General features: G+C 55.5%; 1 protein-coding gene across 1 annotated transcript; it reads left to right on the top strand.

Moving 5' to 3' along the window:
• The first annotated feature begins 10,337 nt into the window (after positions 1-10,337).
• On the top strand, positions 10,338-16,826 carry NARFL (nuclear prelamin A recognition factor-like). The gene is made up of 10 exons (XM_006873846.1): positions 10,338-10,403; positions 11,450-11,545; positions 11,716-11,859; positions 12,769-12,901; positions 13,495-13,629; positions 14,285-14,403; positions 14,769-14,898; positions 15,371-15,443; positions 16,051-16,188; positions 16,430-16,826. Exons 1-10 carry the CDS (start codon positions 10,338-10,340, stop codon positions 16,824-16,826), a joined length of 1,431 nt encoding a protein of 476 aa, XP_006873908.1.
• Positions 16,827-17,505: the final 679 nt, after the last annotated feature.

The following is a 17,505-nucleotide window of genomic DNA, read 5'->3' as shown; positions in this document are numbered from 1 at the left end:
ATGGCTCCAGGATGCTACTCTCTGAGGAGGGGGCAGCATTGCCCCTCTCTCCATGTAGTGAAGACTTGAGGAGGGGGCATCAGCACGGGGCAGGGTACTAGGAGTACCCCAATTTCTCCAGCTTGCATGGTTTGGGACCGGTCCAGGCCCCCTTTCAGGGTGCCACGGACTAATCCCTGCCCCCACCTGGAACAGACTTGGCCAGAGGGTTGATGGAGGTTTCCTGGCCCTCATCTCCCTCCCCCACCATTAATCCCAGGCACACCCCCACAAAAGAGGTCACAGTCACCCCTGGGGTAACCCTGGGGTAGTGTGGATGCTGGGTTTGGTACTACGCTGAACCCTGGGGAGACCCTCCCTCCACAGTGCTCCCACACACCCTGATGGTCCCTTCCAGGGTTCAGGGTCCCTTTGATTACTCTCACCTTTCAGGGTGACCCACCAAGTCTGGTCCCTCTGTGTCTCAGTGTCCACCACTGGGAAGTGGGGCTGGTCCAATGGTCTGGGTCCCTGGGACTCCCCAGGGGAGCAAACGGGCCTGCCTGGGTAACTGGGAGTGGCTGCAGCTAACAAAGCAGGAATGCATGGGTGGGACCCTGCCCGGAGCAGTGGCTGGCACTGGGTCAGGGCTGGGCCATCCTGAGACGGGAGCAGCTGATTGGAGAACTGCCCTGGCCTCCCCTTGGTCCACACGGTGTTGATCCTTCCATCTGGCTCTCCCATTTCTCAGGGGGTGAAGCTAGGAGTCCGCAGAGTTTATTTCCTGGTTCCTCCTCATTGTCTCCTTCTGTGTCGCTCATCTTTTATGAGAACATCACTCCTATAAGACATTACTCCAGTATAAGGTGGCATGGTGTAAGGTTAGCGGTTCAAATCCACCAGCTGCTCTGCAGGAGTGAGATGAAACTATTTGCTCCCCATAAACATCTGCAATCTTGGACACCCAGATTCTATATAGGGCTGAAGTGAGTTGGTGCTAACTCGGTGGCAGTGGGTTTGGTTTTCTACTCTACTATGATCCCATGTTAAAGCCGGCTGATGACATCTCCCAAGACCCTATTTCCTAGCAAAGTCTAATTCACAAGTACCCATTTAGGATTTGAACGTATCTTTACAGGGGACACAGTACACCCCATCAAATGTGGGTACATCTCAGATCCAGGGGGCACACACCACTGCCCCTCCTGGTCAAGGTTAGTGCTGCTATAAGTTGGTTCCGACTCACAGGGACCCCGTATATGATTTCTGAAACTGAAAGATGAAAAACCTCATCTTTCTCCTGCCTAGTCAGAGTGCTCAGCTTGCGTGTCTGAGAAAAGTTCACAGAACTGGCATCCAGACAGCAGAGCCCACTGCTGACTTGACTGGTTCAAGAACCCACGAGTGATTCAAATATTTCCTACAAGGTACCTGCTGACGAATCACAGAAGGAAGAGCCATGGGCTTTACGCACTTTACATCTTCACAAACTTTGTAACTTCATCCAGCTAAGCCTTTTCCTGCTCCACGTATACTTGAACCATCATCGACTGTAACACTTTTCTTTTAAGTTTTGATTGTGAATTGAGTGATTCGTTTACATTGGGGTACATCAGTTTTACACTCGTTTCTTTGCAATGACCACGATCTCCTCCATGCATCATCAGTCAACAGTATTTGCTTCTATTCCCTCTGTTCTGTTTTGTTTTTTGTTTTTTGGTGGGGAGAGATGTACACAAAATCACTCAGGAATATATGATCATTTAAACAACCAAAGGGCACAATCTGCAAGCCTGCCTCCTGGCCACCAGCATCTGGCTACCAGCATACAGCCTTTCTCTTTCCATGAGTCTAGAGTCCTCAGCTGCTCTCTCTCTCCATGCCTTCATCTCTGTCTCCATCTCTGGTGTTGATGCCTCTCTGGATAGGGTCCCACATTCTGCTCGTGCTCTTCTCCCTTGATTGTCCTAGGGGTCTGTGTTCCTGGACAGTAAGATTAACTACCTCCCTCTTTTTGTTACAAAACTTCTGCCTTTACAGTTATGACAGTCGCAATTAGTCATGATAACAATTACTCACTATTGAATCATAAAAATTGTATCTGCATCTCCTTTCACCAGACCCGTCTAGACAAGATGAAAACTATGCAGTGGGGATTCTACCTTCCCCCCACACTCTAAAACTAAACTCTCTCTTGAAAACTTGTAAGCCAGTCACTTTGTGCCTTTATAGCCCCTCCCATTTTAAGGTAGCTAATGTCTAAGTTGCCAGTCCCTATCAACCTTGTATACAGAGTGGATAGGATTGATTTTGGATGTGAGGACTCCTTCCTTCTCGGTTGGTATTTTGAGCTACTACACCCATAAGTATAGGTCAAGTTCATCAACTTATAGTGATTTACACTTGTTTCCTTTATCAAAAAAAAAAAAAATTTTTTTTTTACTTTTCTTTTCTTTTATATTCTCTGGGCGAGTTCTGGTCATCAAGCCATGAAAGCCAGGTCGAATGGGTACTATCTATAAGTTTGGGCATTTCTGTGGGTCTCCCCTCACTTCATATCAGCTGAGCACTTCGTTCTCAACTCCAGCCCTCTGTGGCTATGTCCTTGTCCATGGGCTCAGGAGTCCACAGGTCTCACCACACTTTGGACCAGCCAACCCTTCCTCTTCTCTCTCATCTCCAGGTCAACAGGAGTCTGTGGAATGTGGTCGAACTTGGCCCATGTCTTCATTGCTGCCTTTCCCCCTCATCCCCTCATCCCCTCACTAGGAGACCAACGTGGTCATCAGTAAGCTTACATGCCTGCTCATGTGTTCCCATTGAGTTTCAGTCTTGGAGGGGGGTTTGTCTTCAAGGGACTTGATTGCTTGCCTTGATGACTCCCCAGAGAACAACTTGCTTGTTCTTGTAGCAGCCAATCAGACTGCCATTTTTGTTTGCGATTTTTCCTGCTGATCTTTCTTTGAAGTAGTAGCTTCTCTTTCTGTAACTATTCCAGGCTGGTCTGCTTGTCCTTTCAGGTAAGAATGTCCCACTTCCGAGGGTTCTGGATGGGGTTCAGGATTCCACCTAAGGTCCTATAGATTACCAAGGCTCCACAGGAAGCCTATTTCACTGGGCAAGTTCTAGGTATTCCGGTCAGTTATAGGCTGAGGACGGGCTTACCAGCTTTCTATAATCATGTTTCCCGAGATTCCTTTCTATCCCACTCAAGGGTCTATTTTGCAGGAGTAGGCAAGGGAAACCAATATTCATAAGACAGTCAAGTGTCTTAACATTATTTCCCCTATTGGACCCCTTCAGTCTATGTCTCGATCCCTGTATCACAGAGCCCTGTTGTTCCAAGGTTGAGCATACATCACTCTTGACCTCTGTTCCATTTAACCCATGCAAACCTGCCTCAGTGTTCCCCTATCTGCCTGGTTCTTCCATTCGGCTGTAACACTTTTGCAGATACCACTTCAGGTTGTGGGGGATTAGTGTTTTCTCAGCTCCTTTCAAATTGGCTTGCCTGTAGGTAGTTGTTCCAGGTGTGGACTCATGTCCAACTCCTGATAAACAGCCACAACCAAGCCGCTTCAGTAACGTGTCCAACCACCAGGAGCCGAGGAAACTGTATCTACTCATGGCTTTATGTCTGACCACTGATGCTGAACCAACATGGCGCCCTTAGAACAGCTGTGCTCCCGCAAAGGCTGGGAGTCTCAGAGTTCCTTTTCTACACTCAATCTTCGCTGCAGTCAATCAAGATTAAGTAAGCACAGCACTCATAAATGAGTCACTCGGACTTAATTTTGCTTTGGTTTCATTTTTCTTTTTTTTTTAAATTAACCCTGTTTTGAATGTTCTGTTTTTTCTGAGCATTGGTTTTCTGTGAGTTGGTAATTCTTCCTGTGACGAGCACCTGGGTTCATACAGCCCGGCTGTAGTGTCACTGCATCATCGACCCAAAATCGTTTAATAAAACAATGTACCCACCCAACTGCATGCACCTGTGCTCACAGGGGGTGTGGGGTGACTGGGGTTTGCCAGGGGACTCTTGGTGTCCACGGTAGTGACTCTGGCAGACAGTGAGAGGGGCTTCTCCATGTACTAAGTAAGGAACTTCACCTCCCACCCCACCTTGAGGCCTGAGAAGTAAGGAGTGTGGGACCTACCTCGCAGCGCCCTCAACCAGCTTGGGGACCCCAATGGCAAATTCCCCCCAGCTGGAAACATCTGCCCTCATCACACGTCCACTCCTCGTGCCCACTCTAGCCAGGGAGGGGGATCCACCCTCTTAGGATATCCACTCATCCATGCCTCACCCACCGCCCCTCCACCTGGGGTAGGTGACAGAAGACCTGGTCACCCCATAGTTGTGCCCATTCTAGCCCCTGGGGACTTCCAAGCTGGGCCGGGATCAAGTCATTCATCAAAAGTCCAGTGTGAAGGCCCCGGGCACCACCTGCCCCCGCCAGTCTGCTGTGTACACCTGCCTGAAGGAGTAATTGGCTGCCCAGCTGACCATCACAGATGACCCAGTGGGAGTAGATCAGGACACAGCAGCGCAGCTATGGCAGACTAAATGACCATCGACCACCTCCTCATGCCCACGGGCTCCATGTGTGCCGAGGATGGGTCAGACACTGGGGACTGGCTGCGGAGACCGGAGCTGTACAGGTCCTACTGCCCATCCTGGATGGAGTTAGTTTCTTCAGGCATTGCAGCTCCCCAGGGACCACCCACCGCACACCCGACCCAGGCTATCAGCCTATTGGGGATCAGATGGGAATGGGGGCCCCAAAGGGGGTCTCATGGGACAAGGAAGGGCTGTCTGCATCCTGGGAAGACACTGTTGAGGCCTCAGTCAAGGCCCAGGGTGCCATGGGGGCCTCTCGCGGGGTGAGGGGGGCTCACATAAGCAGGGCCAGGCTTGACCTCCCAACCAGGAAATCCAGACAGACTTCTGATGGTCAGTTGCTCCAGTCCCAGTGCGCCGCCCCCCACCCCTGAATAGTTGGGGCTCTGTCCGAGCTCCCCACTGTGGAAGGACCTGGGCGGCAGGTGTGGTCAGAGCAGCCTGCGGTGCTCGGGGCACCCTCTCCACAGGGACGGGGACACGCGGTACTGGAGCAGGGATGGTGCCGGGTCTCCTGGCCGCTGGTGTCCCAGGGAAGGAGCTGGTGCTGCTAGCTGTGGTCAGGCCGGAGATGGACATCAACACATTTGTGACCCTCAACCCCAGTGAGGTCCAGGTGGGCAGCCGAGTGCCCCTCAAACCTTCACGCATGGGGGTCACAGAACCCCCACACACACTCCTGCCAGGGAAACCCGGGGCCGAGCACCACGTTGTCAAAGCCCAGAGAACTCTTTACTCCCTGTGTCCACATGCAAAGACCAGGGGAGGGGCTGGGATCACACTGACTGGGGAGAGGTTGGGGGGGGAACACATGGGGACACAGGGAGATGTGGGTGTGGGGCACTGTGCCCTGATAGGGTCTCAGCCTGAAGCGTCAGCATTTCAGACCAGGGAGCCCCCAGGTAGGCTGAGGTGCAAGCAGAGGGGGCTCCACACAGGAGACAGAGAACCCCAAGGGGCACAGAGGCTGCAAGGCAGGGGCCTTCCCTGAGGACCTCCCCGCTGTCTGTAGAAGCTCAGTCCCAGGGACCTCGAGAACTTGCTGGTGAGAACCTTCTAGAACTTCAGAGCATTGAGGCCCACATGGCTGTACAAGCCAACCGAGATGTCAGTGGTGGGTCTGGGGGCTCCAGTAGGGACCTCAGACATACCCAGCAGGCTAGACCTTCTCACACCACCCGAGTGACACCTTGATCACTCAGAGAGTCTGGGTACAAAGTGTGGGTGTGAAGGGCCCAGGGAGGTGCTGCTGAGCTGGGGCAGCTGAGAACAGGCTCTGTGTGCCTGTTGCAGAGCACCATGCCAGACTCTGCCTGGAGTTGGCACCCCGAGCCCCCTGTGATGTTTCCCACAGCCCCTCCCAGCTCTGGAGCAGAGCGGGCCCCTCAGCCAGCGGGAGCAGCCCACCCACACCTGCATTGTCTCTGCTGCTGCTCGTGCCTTAGCTACGCCTCTCAGATCTCCGAGGAACCGGCACACAGGCCTCCTCATTAGCGGCTAATTGCAGCGTGTGCTGGGCCGCACAGGGACCCTGCCGGGATTACACCTGTTGACAAGCTGTGATGGTCCCTGAGGACATGGGCCTGTGTGGATTACCCACTAATGGTGAGGGAGCAGTTCCCTCCAACAAATAAAACCGTGAGCCAGCGGCTCGGCGGCTCAGGGAAGTTGGGCTCTGGTGAGGAACTCAGCCGGGCACCAGGGCAGGCACTGGACCTGGCACACAGCCCCCACCGCCAAAGTGTGGTCTTTCTCCTGGACCCTGTAGAAAAGGACCTATAGCCATGCTGACCTGGCCCATAGCACAACCACCCCAATGAGCCCACCAATGTGGGTTGAAGACTTCCCATCATCAGAGCAACCACACCCCAGAGAACACGGGTCAGAAACAACCCCGAGTCCCCTGAGTGGCTAGGGAGAATCTTCTGGGGGCTGATATGGAGACTGTGGCCTCCACCCCACACCTAACCAGATGGGAGGAGCCCAGGGTGGCTGTGTCCGGCGTCTCCTAAGCCTACAGCCCCTAATTTACAAGGGGTCTGGGAACAGGTGTAGGCCGCAAACCTGTATTCCAGGGAATAAAACATTGGCATGTTGTGGAAAAGTCAGCACTGGCCCCTGGCTGTGCTCATAATGACGCTATCCTCTGGGAGAGGCAACTCTGTAGGTGCCTATCCCTGCCTACCTGTCTCACGAGTAGGAGAGGCCCCCACAGCTTCAGCCTTCTCCCCACGCCTCCTGTCTGCCCACGGCTCCCGGGTCCCAAACACTCAATCCTGGGGTACTAAGGGATACAAGTGGGGAGCTCCAGGGACCCTGCCAACCACCTGTGTGCTCAGGGTCACCAACAGCCGGACTGGGCCTGCATACAGGCAGCCAGAGAGGTGGGGGACTAGGGCCAAGGACTCCATAGCCCCTCTCCGAGTCATCACAGAAGCATCTGAGGGTGCAGCACATGTTCTGCACCCTAACTGTTGGTGTCTTCTGCGGAGTGATGTCTGCCTCGTGGTAGCCCCATACGTGCTTAGCAGAACTACTTCAGTCTTCAAAGCTGTGGCTGTCTTCCCTGGAGCCTCTGGGCAAATCCAAACCACCAAGCTGACAGCTAGTAATCGAGTATGAGTATTTAACTGCTTACACACCCAGGGACCGTTTAGGATTAGGAAGCATCACATTTTGATTGATGTCTTCTTTTTTGTTTCTCTCCTCCAGCCCTGTGACTATCTCCCCCAAGCTGCCCCTGGTCCAGCAGTTTATCTTTCCAAAAGTCCCACAGCCCCAGCCCAGCCCCATCGTGCAAAGTAGCCTGCTCCTGACCCTTGGATCACCCTGAGCTGTGTCCCCTGCCCCAGTCCCAGTAGCCACCACCTCTCTCCCACTTGTCCCTTAATGCCAGCTCAGGCCTCCCCACCAATACACACACATTTAGGAGATGAGATTTGTCTTGGTATTCAGTTACCTGTCCTCTAGCCCTGAAGTCCCACAAGGACGTGGACATGAGGCTTATCCTGGTGTGAACGTTGCCCCTATAAAGATACGTCCTCCTGGAGCCCACAGATGTGGCCTTATTTGGGGAAATGGTCTTGCATATGTGACTGAGTGAAGGCCTGGCCCAATGTCCAGCAACAAGTGTCCTTAGAAGAGAGAAGAGAAGAGAAGGCGGAAGACATGGAAAGAGGGCGAGACACCAGGAAAGATGCCCCACGACCACAGCGGCAGAGACTGGAGTGCTTGCTGCAGCCACAAATTTAGGAGTGCCTGAGGCCACCATGAGTGGTAACAGACAAGGAAAGACCCTCCCCTAGGAAGCATGGCCCTACCGACCCCCTGAGACTGCAAGCCTCTTCTTTCTGTGGGCTTTCATTCCAGCGGCCAGTGTGCACAGGGCCGTTGGTCCTGGAAGGGACCTTGGTGGTTTCACAAGCCTCCAAGGAAATGGTGCCATCAAAGAGGAGGTGGACAGCCAGGCGAGTCCCACGGGCACATCCAGAGTTGAGGCCATTCAGGCCCTCGGGATGTATGGGGCCTCCCCCGCCACCATGTCCTCGGCTGGCCCCACGTCCTCCCAGGTGTGGCAGCCATCTTCTCAGGGTCCGGCTGGGACCATGCGCATGGGACCATGCGCATGGGAAGCGGGCGGTAAATACTCACTAATGATGATGATGAAACAATTTGCAAAATATGAATGCAAAGACCAGAGGCGTCATGGTTGGCACAAGAGCCTCCGGGTCCACGGGGAAACGCTGTGAGTAATGAGAGAGCCCAGCTCCGCCCAGACTCGGGGAGGCGCCTTGGCAGCAGTCTTTGGAGCAGGTCCAGGCTGAGTGACCACGGAAGAGCTCGTGAGTGTGTGTGATCAGAGCTTCTGAACCAAACGCCAACCGACACAGTTTGGATTGAATTGTGTTGTAAATCCTAACCCCAATAGCATAGTGGCGCTGTGAGTTAATGCCCCGGACTGCAAGGTTGTTCAAACTGCAAGGTCGGCAGTTCAAGCTCACCAGCTGCTCCTCAGAAACCCTATACAGGGTCACTATGGGTCAAGACTGACTTGATGGCACCACACAACAGCAGCATAGCATAGTGGTTGTGAGTCGGCCTGCTAATCTCAAGGTCAGCAGTTCAAAACTACCAGCAGTTCCGCAAGAGAAAGATGAGGTTTTCTGCTCCCATAAAGATTTACAACCTTGGAAACCCTGTACATGCTCACTATGGGTCGGAACTGAGTCCGTAGCACATAACCACCACCATAGTAATTATGGGAGTCCTGGTGTGGGGCTGAGGGTTAATGCACTGAACTGCAAGATCAGTGGTTCAAGTTCAAGAGCAGCTCCTACGAGACCCTATACAAGGTCACTGTGGCTCTTACCAACAACATGAATCAGAAGGCATCTACTCAAAGGCAGAGTGTGGGGGTTCGAACCCCATTTAGGAATGGGTTTTCGTTATGTTAATGGGTCAGTGATGGTTGCTAAGTTCTGTTGAGTTAGTTCTGACTCATAGCGAGTCTGTATAGGGTCTCCCAGGCTTCACATCCTCTTTCTTCTTAGGAGCAGCTGGTGGGCTTACACCTGGACCTTGTGGTTCTCAGTATGAAGCCACCGTGTTCCCGGGGCAGTGATAGTGTGCCCTAAATCTGTTTCTTTCGAGATGTAAAAAAACAGAGCAGACAGTGATGGGGGAAGGCAGATACCATGCCCCATGAAGACGGTGGAAGAGTGAGGACCTTCTTCCCAGGGAACGGAGCCTTGTGTGCAGGCGAAGTCCTTAGTTCTGATCTCTAGCCTCTCAAGCAGGGTCTGAGTGTGGCACTATGGAGTCAGTGGTTCGCTCTTCGGAAACCCTATGATTCAGAATCGACTTGAACACACTTAACAGCAAGTATGAGAAAATAAATTCTGTTTATGAAACTCATTCACTTACAGCAGCAATAGAGAATGAAGGTATTCAACGACTCTTACAAGGACTGAGACTGCTGGGGCTGGACCCAGACTCAACCCCTGGTTTTCCTGGAGACTTCCGGAAACAAATAGGTCCTTCAGTGCATACATTGTATGTGGCAAGCATAAAATGGCTCTATTTCAGGTCATAAACCTGCATAGGGAAATGGAATCTGCGCAAACTGCTCCTCAAAATGACGCAAAGGGGCTCCCCAGGGCCAGCCAGGGCTCCTCCAAGGACCCCGCAGCCCTGCAATGAGCCACCAGGAACGGAAGGAATCGCCTCGTCCCCCCACACCCACCCCAATTGTCTACGAATTCTTTTCTTTTGCTTCAGCGTGTGTCACACCTGAACTGTTCATTCAACACCAACTGAGCGTCCAGTGTGTGTTAGGATCTTCTGGGTTCAGCACAGGTGTGCAAAACGAAGCATCTAGACTGTGCAAACGCCCCAGGTGAGGCACCTGGGGGCCCACACCTGGCCAACAAGTAAACACTTCAGCAATAAATGAACTAAATCAGATACCCTCTGTCTGTTTCTGAAGATACTCTGCCTCCGTTCCGCCCCATGGGAGGCGGGAAACTCGCAGAGGGGTGTTTGGTCCCCCCAGTGGCCCGAGAACAGGTCGAAAGCGCCATGTTTGGGCCTGCCAGCAGAGGGTGCTCACTCCTCCAGGCGTCGTCCGCGGGGCGAAGTACGCATGCGCCTTGCGGGGCGCTTTCCGGCAGCCTGGCAAAACACAGAACATCTTTTGCGCCGTTTAGCGACACCTGCGCGCGGCGGCAGTGTGGCCGTCATGGCGTCGCCCTTCAGCCGGGCGCTGCAGTTGACGGATTTAGATGATTTCATCGGGCCGTCGCAGGTGGGCCGCCCGGAGGGAAGGTGGTCCACCGTGTGCAGGGAGCGGACCGCGACGAGCCGGTCTGCTAGGAACCTGGGAGGCCAGTCTCGTCCGACTTCCGGGAGGCGGGAACTTCTTCCTCTGCCCTCCCGCCTCAGTTTCCGCCCCTGAAACAGGATTTGACCCCGGGGATCCAAGACCCCAGGGACCTGGGCTCACCCCCACAAGGGACCCCAGGGACCCTGACGTGGGCCCTAGTGGGCACAGGGAGGAGCTAGTTCTTACATTGCCTTCCAGACCCCCCGGCTAGGAGGCGCCCCTTCCCCGCTTGCGGTGGGTGAACTGACTATTGTAGGGTGTCCGGTGGCTGGCCCGCACAGCCATGCAGCTGGGGAGTGGCGGGGAAAGATCGGAGCCAGCAATCAACCCTCCTGTCGGAGGACGTCAGTGTGTGGTGTGGGGGAGAAACACATCAGGAGGCACCCGTTTTGCCAGGGCAGGTCATCCGCATGAGAGTGTGGCGGGCACCAGAAGGCTGACCTCTCTGGACACTGGGCAGGGAGGTGGCATGCAAATGAGGGCGCCCCAGTCAGGCTGCCAGCACCAGCCTTAGGCCCCTCCCTCTGGCCACACCTACTGCCGACCCCCGATCCCAAGGGTGAGGGCCAGGGGGAGAGGCTGCGGGCGGAGCTAGCCATGGTGCTGGTTGGGGACTCACAGACTGACCTTTGGTGCCTGCGGGCCAGTAGGAAAGGGGCCAGTGTGAGCCTGAAAGGAACCCTGGTGGCACAGTGGCTTAGACGATGGACTGATAACTGAAAGATCGGCAGTTCGAACCCACCAGCGGCTCTATGGGAGAAAGACGAAGCCTTCTGCTTCTGTAAAGATTTACAGCCTCGGACTCCATATGGGGTCGCTGTAAATCAGAATTAACATGATGGCCATGGGCTTTAGGATCTTGGTTTGGGGGGCTATAAAGCACAGGACTGTCCTGGAAGACCTTGGGCAGCCAGCCTCCAGGGGCCTTCATCTGCTCAGGTCTGGCATGGGGTCTCTTCCTGGCTCAGGACTGCACCAAGCCTGTGAAGGTAGACAGGAGGCCAGGGAGCGGTACGGCCAAGATCCACATTGAGGACGATGGGAGCTACTTCCAAGTGAGCCAAGTAAGACATCTGCGCACGCTCCCACTTGTGCCTCACCAAGGCGATGTGCGGAGTCTCCCCGGGTGACAGGAGGGGCTCTCTCCTCTGCAGAGACGGCAGTTCCTCCTCCCCCCGCTGTGTCTTGGAGGTTAGTCCCTGATCAAGAACTGGGTGCACTCTGTTCTCTGCAGGATGGGGGCGCACGGAAGCTGGAGAAAGCCAAGATCTCCCTCAAGGACTGCCTGGCATGCAGTGGCTGCGTGACCTCAGCAGAAAGTGTGCTCATCACCCAGCAGAGCCACGAAGAGCTCCGGAAGGTTCTCAACGCCAACAAGGTGAGCAGTGAGTGGGTTCTGTGACTCACTTGTCAGACGTGGGGTGCGTAGGCATCCTCTTAGCAAGCTCCCTACCAGCGTTCTTCACCGCTGAGGGAGTCTTACCAGCCATCCATGTCCCGGAGCCAACCACACCTTGCTGTGTTAACACCAAAGATCAAAAGTGCCTCTCCTGTCAAGGGAGGATGGGTAACTGCCCCCAAGGTGGGTCCTCTCAGTGGGACAGCCTTCAGCCACAAAGAGAAGTGAAAAGGGAGGACGGGTAACCGACCCAGTGGTGCGTTCCACAAGGAGAATGACCATCACTGGACACCAAAGGACAAATACAAGGTGGCTTCAGAAAATTTCTGGCAAATTTCTATTGTCTTTTCTTTCAAGCCCCTCGTGTTATTTAGGGACCCTGGTGAGGCGCTGTAGGGTAATTACTGAGCAGTTAACCATGAGGTCAGTAGTTCAAACCTAGCAGTCGTTCCTCAGAAACCCTATGCAGCGTCACTATGAGTCAGAACTGACCCGATGGCACTTAACAACATAACAATGTATCAATATCTACAACAGACAAACACATAGAGACCCATGTTTATTAGTGGTTACCAGGGGTGGGGGGAGGGGTGTGCCACAATGAAGAAGAGACTGTGCCCACATGTCTGAGTCAAACCAGAAGGACGGGCGGGCACTACGCGGTGCATGTGATTTAGGCCACTGAACTCTACACGTGAAAGCGGTAACAGTGGCAAGTGTGTCGTCATGGGCATGTTTTTTTTGCCGTAATTAAAAAGACCGTACCCACAGGTCTCAGTCCAACCACAAGAGCAATGGTTTGAGCCTGCCGAGGGTCTGTAGGGGAGCCAGGAGGGTCCCTCTGCTCTGTCCTGCGGGGTGGCTGAGTCGGACCCCCTCACTCCCCAGGCAGCTCCTCCTGAGCAGCAGAGGTTGGTGGTTGTATCAGTGTCTCCGCAGTCCACGGCTTCGTTAGCAGCGAGATTTCAGCTGAGCCCCACAGACACTGCCAAGAAGCTCACCTCGTTCTTTAAACAGATAGGTGGGTTCGCGCCACTGATCCTGGGGGTGGAGGGGTGGCAGGGCCTCTGGCCACCAGGTCTTCACTTGTTTATGAACTTGGCTGTTTGGAAACACTTCGTTCCAACTCGAAGCTCTGACTCAAGTGACAGCACTATGTGAGGGACAGCGGCGAGTGGACGCCACGTGTAGACCACTGTCTGGGGGGACGTCAAGTGGACATCCCGTGTAGACGGATGTCTTGGGGGGACGTCAAATGGATGCCCCATGTAGACAGATGTCTGGGGGGATGTCGAGTGGATGCCCCGTGTAGACAGATGTCTGGGGGGACATCGGGTGGTTGCCCCATGTAGACGGATGTCTGGGGGGACATCGGGTGGTTGCCCCGTGTAGACGGATGTCTGGGGGAAGTCGTGTGGACGCCCTGTATAGACGGATGTCATGTAGATGGGTGTCTGGACTCTGTACGGCATGTCGTGGGTTCCCTGAAGCACCATGACCAGTGTCCACAGCCAGCATGCCCATGTGACTACCTGTCACAGACACACCGAGGGTCCCTCTGGGTTGAGGCACTGGTGCCGTGACTCCTTGGCTGAGCTGGCTGCCGCTTTCCAGGGGTGCACTACGTGTTCGACACTGCCTTCTCACGGAATTTCAGCCTCCTTGAGAGCCAGCGTGAGTTCGTGCAACGCTTCCGGAAGCAGGCTAACTCGGGGCAGGCCCTGCCCGTGCTGGCCTCTGCCTGTCCAGGTGAGTGCACACAGGCCCCGTGTAGCTAGACTATTGGTGGTTTGCACCTCACAGAAACAGACCCACCTTCCACAGCGGTGCAGCAGGCTAGCAGGTGGTGGGAAACTGCCGGAAGTCTGTGTTTGATAAGGTGCCAACAGCTCCAGACAGGCAATGACAGGAAACCTGTGACAAGAATGGGCTTCGAGTGCTAGCCTGGAGCGCCCTGTGAGGGAGGAGAGTCTTTTCACATCCTTGGGGTGGGGCTCAGGTGATCCAGAAGGTCACCACTGCGCGTGAGAAAGGTGTGGCGGTTTGCTCTCAGAAACCCTAGGAGGTGGGTCTCCTTTGTTCCAGAGGCTTGTTAGGAATCAGAATTCCAACTTGGTGCCTTGGTTTTAGGTTTTCTTAAGCCTTTAAGGAAACTGACGGTCTTTGAGTTAAACAGACCAGCTCTTCAGTGGTAAAAAAGAAGAGGCTTCCGTAAAGATGACCGCCTCAGAGACTCTGGGGCAGTTCTCTGCCCTGTAGGGTCTCTGAATTGAAATTGACTGGGTTTACCCTGGTGAGTGGCTAGACACACCTGCAGATGATGAGAGCTCCAGCATCCCTCCCTGAGTCCACCCCGTACGTGTGGGCACTTCCTTACTGCACCCCCTCTGCTCCTGGTGACCAGGCTGGGTCTGCTACGCGGAGAAGACCCATGGCAGTGTCCTCCTCCCGCATCTCAGCACCGCACGGTCCCCACAGCAGGTCATGGGCGTTCTGGTCAAGGACTTCTTTGCCCAGCAGCAGGTGACAGAGCTGGGCATGCCACTGTGAGGCTGTGGGGAAGGGGCTGCCCAGAGCCACAGATCCTCAGCAGTAGTGTATAGTTCAGTGGCAGAGAGCCTTCCAGAACGTTCTGCCTCCACCCCTCCATTCCTCAATACCTAGTCCTATGCTGCCTGGTGACGTCTTTTCTATGCTGCCCGGTGACGTCTTTCCTATGCCCACCACCTGGGGCTCCTGTCCCACCTCGGCGGCAGCAGGCCAAGCCCATGGTTCAGGGGGTGGGTGCCCAGCACAAGTGGAGGAGGTGGTCGGGGCTGCTGGGTGTGGTGTGGGGTGGGTCAGCCCCAGAACCACGCCTGAGTGCGTGTTGCTCCATCTCCACACAGCACCGGAGCCCTGACCAGCTATACCATGTGGCAGTGATGCCCTGCTATGACAAGAAGCTCGAGGCAGCCAGACCCGACTTCTTCAACCAGGAGTTCCAGACACGTGACGTGGACTGTGTTCTCACCACGGGTACTGGCATGAGTGCCACTCAGACACACTCAGGGGTGGCAGCTGAGGAAGATGGCCATTCGATTTCAGTTCATAGTTCTCCATCCCACGTGACGCTCTCTCTCCAGGAAAATCTTTCTCCCAATTAGCTAGTGGGTGGATCTAACTGTCCCCTTTCAGTTAGCCCTGAGTGTCTCACCATGGCCCACAGAGAGCCCCCTTTTCTCCCGCAAAAAGCTTCAACAACTGAGAAGTGGCCGGCCCAGGGAGGCAGACTGACCGCTTGCAGGGGCCCCTCCCAAGGAGACAGGCAAGGAAGGGCTGGACTGCACATCCAGGCGGGGTAGTTCTTGCCTCCTGGCCAGCGTCTGCCCACCAGCTCCAGGGGCATGTGCAGCTATGGAGGACAGACAGCAGATGTGGGGTGGGTGAGTTTAGACTTTCATGCTGCCTGCACCCCTGGGAGCCCATCAAAATGTGTGGTCTATCCTAGGGGAGGTGTCCACGCTGCTGGATGAGGAAGGGGTCGTGTTCCCAGACCTGGAGTCCACCCCACTGGATGCACTGTGAGTGGGAACATTTAGACCCGGCCTGTGAGGGCCAGCTCCACAGCCTGTATGTGTCCATGCATGGACATTCCTGAGGTCACTAAGCATGGCGGTTGGAACCAAGGACGGTGCTGTCCCCCAGGCCTCACTCCCCACATGGCTGAAAAAGCAGATGGTGTCTACACCATGTGTCCACACTGCCCATGTGTGCTCCCAACTCCACGTTAGACTCTCACCCTGGTGTGAGTGGTCAGAGTGGTCAGAGCCAACAGCCTGTGTGGAATTTGTCTGAGGTGCCTCATATCCTCTCACTGGGCATGAGGCGGGCAGGAGCCTAAAGGCGGGTCCCCAGGGAATGTACACTTTGGGGCCCAACTGTGCAGCTTGAGTCCCCAGTGGGAGCCCACATGCTCCAGTCCAGCCTCCTCCGTCCACTCTGAAACCCTGCCCAGCTCCCTCTCTGGTCCAGCCTCCCCACTCCAGTGCAGCTTGTATGTGAAGGCCCTCCTCTGGAGGTACCATTTTCAGACCTGAGAGTGGAAGTAACCCCCACCCCACAACACTGATGAAATGCAAGTGGGCCGGAGCCCCCCCATGCCATACTGACCACCACCCCCTTGGCCAGGTCCAGCTGTGCATCCACTGAGGAGCCCATCAGCCATTGGGGTGGGGGCTCAGGGGGCTACCTGGAACATGTATTCCGACACGCAGCCCGGGAACTCTTTGGGATCCACGTGGCTGAGGTCACCTACAAACCCCTGAGGTCAGTGGGGCTGCCGGGAGTTGGGGTGGGGCAGGTGGGTGCTGGCTCTGAGGGGACCCTCCTCTGCCAGCCCTGAGACTCAGTCTCCCCATCGTGGGGCCTCATCCCTGTCCTTGTGGGCAGTTCACCCGAGGGTGCCAGGCTGTGGACCACCTTGTCACCGCCCCCACCCCCAAGGGGAGGATGAGGGGAGCAGCCGTGCCCAGCCAGTGCCCTCCAAGGCCCCGCCCCCACTCTGCAGAAACAAGGACTTCCAGGAGGTCACACTCGAGAGGGACAGCCAGGTCTTGCTGCGCTTCGCCGCCACCTACGGCTTCCGCAACATCCAGAACGTGGTGCAGAAGATCCGGCGTGGACGGTGCCCGTACCACTACGTGGAGGTTATGGCCTGCCCCTCCGGCTGCCTGAATGGCGGGGGCCAGCTCAGAGCCCCAGATGGACACGGCAGGGAGCTGCTGCAGCAGGTGGAAAGATTATACAGAACGGTGAGGACGCAGGCGCCCGAGGACGTGCCAGGGGTCCTCGAGCTGTATGAATACTGGCTTCAGGGTCTGGGCTCAGACAGAGCTGCACGTCTGCTACACACACAGTACCACGCTGTGGAGAAGACCAGCTCCAGCTTCAACATCAAGTGGTAGACAGTCAGCCACTCAAGCCCGGGAGCAGTAGGGACTCCAGCCTCAGAACCTACCGCTGGCGAGCTCTACCCTGGGCCCACCGCAAAGTTCCGGAAACTTCCACAGGCAGTGATCCTGCCCCCTCACTCCTCACTGGTATAAAGGGGGTGTTTACAGTGCCTTGTGGTGTTCCCTGAGAAGATCCACCCCCATGCCATGCCCAGCACTTGAGACATGTGCCTAGCAGCCTCAGGCCATCAGCAGGCCCGGTATCCAGGCTCCGGTGCCCTATCCAGCTGGGCTTGGGAGGATGCCAGGCTGGCTCTGCCCACACCAGGCCCCCTTCCAATAAAGGAGTAAAGCGTTGCTAAGATGTGGCCTCTGCCGAGTATATCCGCTGGAGCAGAGGCCCAGCCGGCTCCGGGACCACATGCACCCCACAGCAGATCCTTGTACACACCAAGGAGACCCTCACTCAAGCAGTCTGTGCTGGCCTGGGGGATGGGCAGTGGCCGGGCAGGCCCCATGGGGGCTCCAGTGCCCCCACATCGCCCTGTCGGCCCACTGTCAGTGTGAAGAGGAGAGATGAGGCACAGTCCCTAGCTCCACCCTGAGCTCACTTCTGTTGGGGGTGCCCAGAAGGTCCCACTGAAGCCCCTGGAAAGCCTGCGATTCAGGCTGCCCTGAAGCCCCACCCCTG

The sequence above is a fragment of the Chrysochloris asiatica genome, unplaced genomic scaffold (assembly GCF_000296735.1).
Source record: "Chrysochloris asiatica unplaced genomic scaffold, ChrAsi1.0 scaffold00257, whole genome shotgun sequence".
In the NCBI taxonomy this organism is placed as follows: Eukaryota; Metazoa; Chordata; class Mammalia; order Afrosoricida; family Chrysochloridae; genus Chrysochloris; species Chrysochloris asiatica.
This window is presented reverse-complemented; position numbering and strand designations above follow the sequence as displayed.

What these genes read in the sequence shown, in the direction of transcription:
- NARFL (XM_006873846.1), top strand. Translation starts at nt 10,338, where the DNA reads ATGGCGTCGCCCTTCAGCCGGGCGCTGCAGTTGACGGATTTAGATGAT. An exon ending in GGACTGTGTTCTCACCACGG is followed by an intron (nt 14,899 to 15,370) that starts GTACTGGCATGA and finishes GGTCTATCCTAG; the next exon opens with GGGAGGTGTCCACGCTGCTG. An exon ending in TCCACCCCACTGGATGCACT is followed by an intron (nt 15,444 to 16,050) that starts GTGAGTGGGAAC and finishes CCCCTTGGCCAG; the next exon opens with GTCCAGCTGTGCATCCACTG.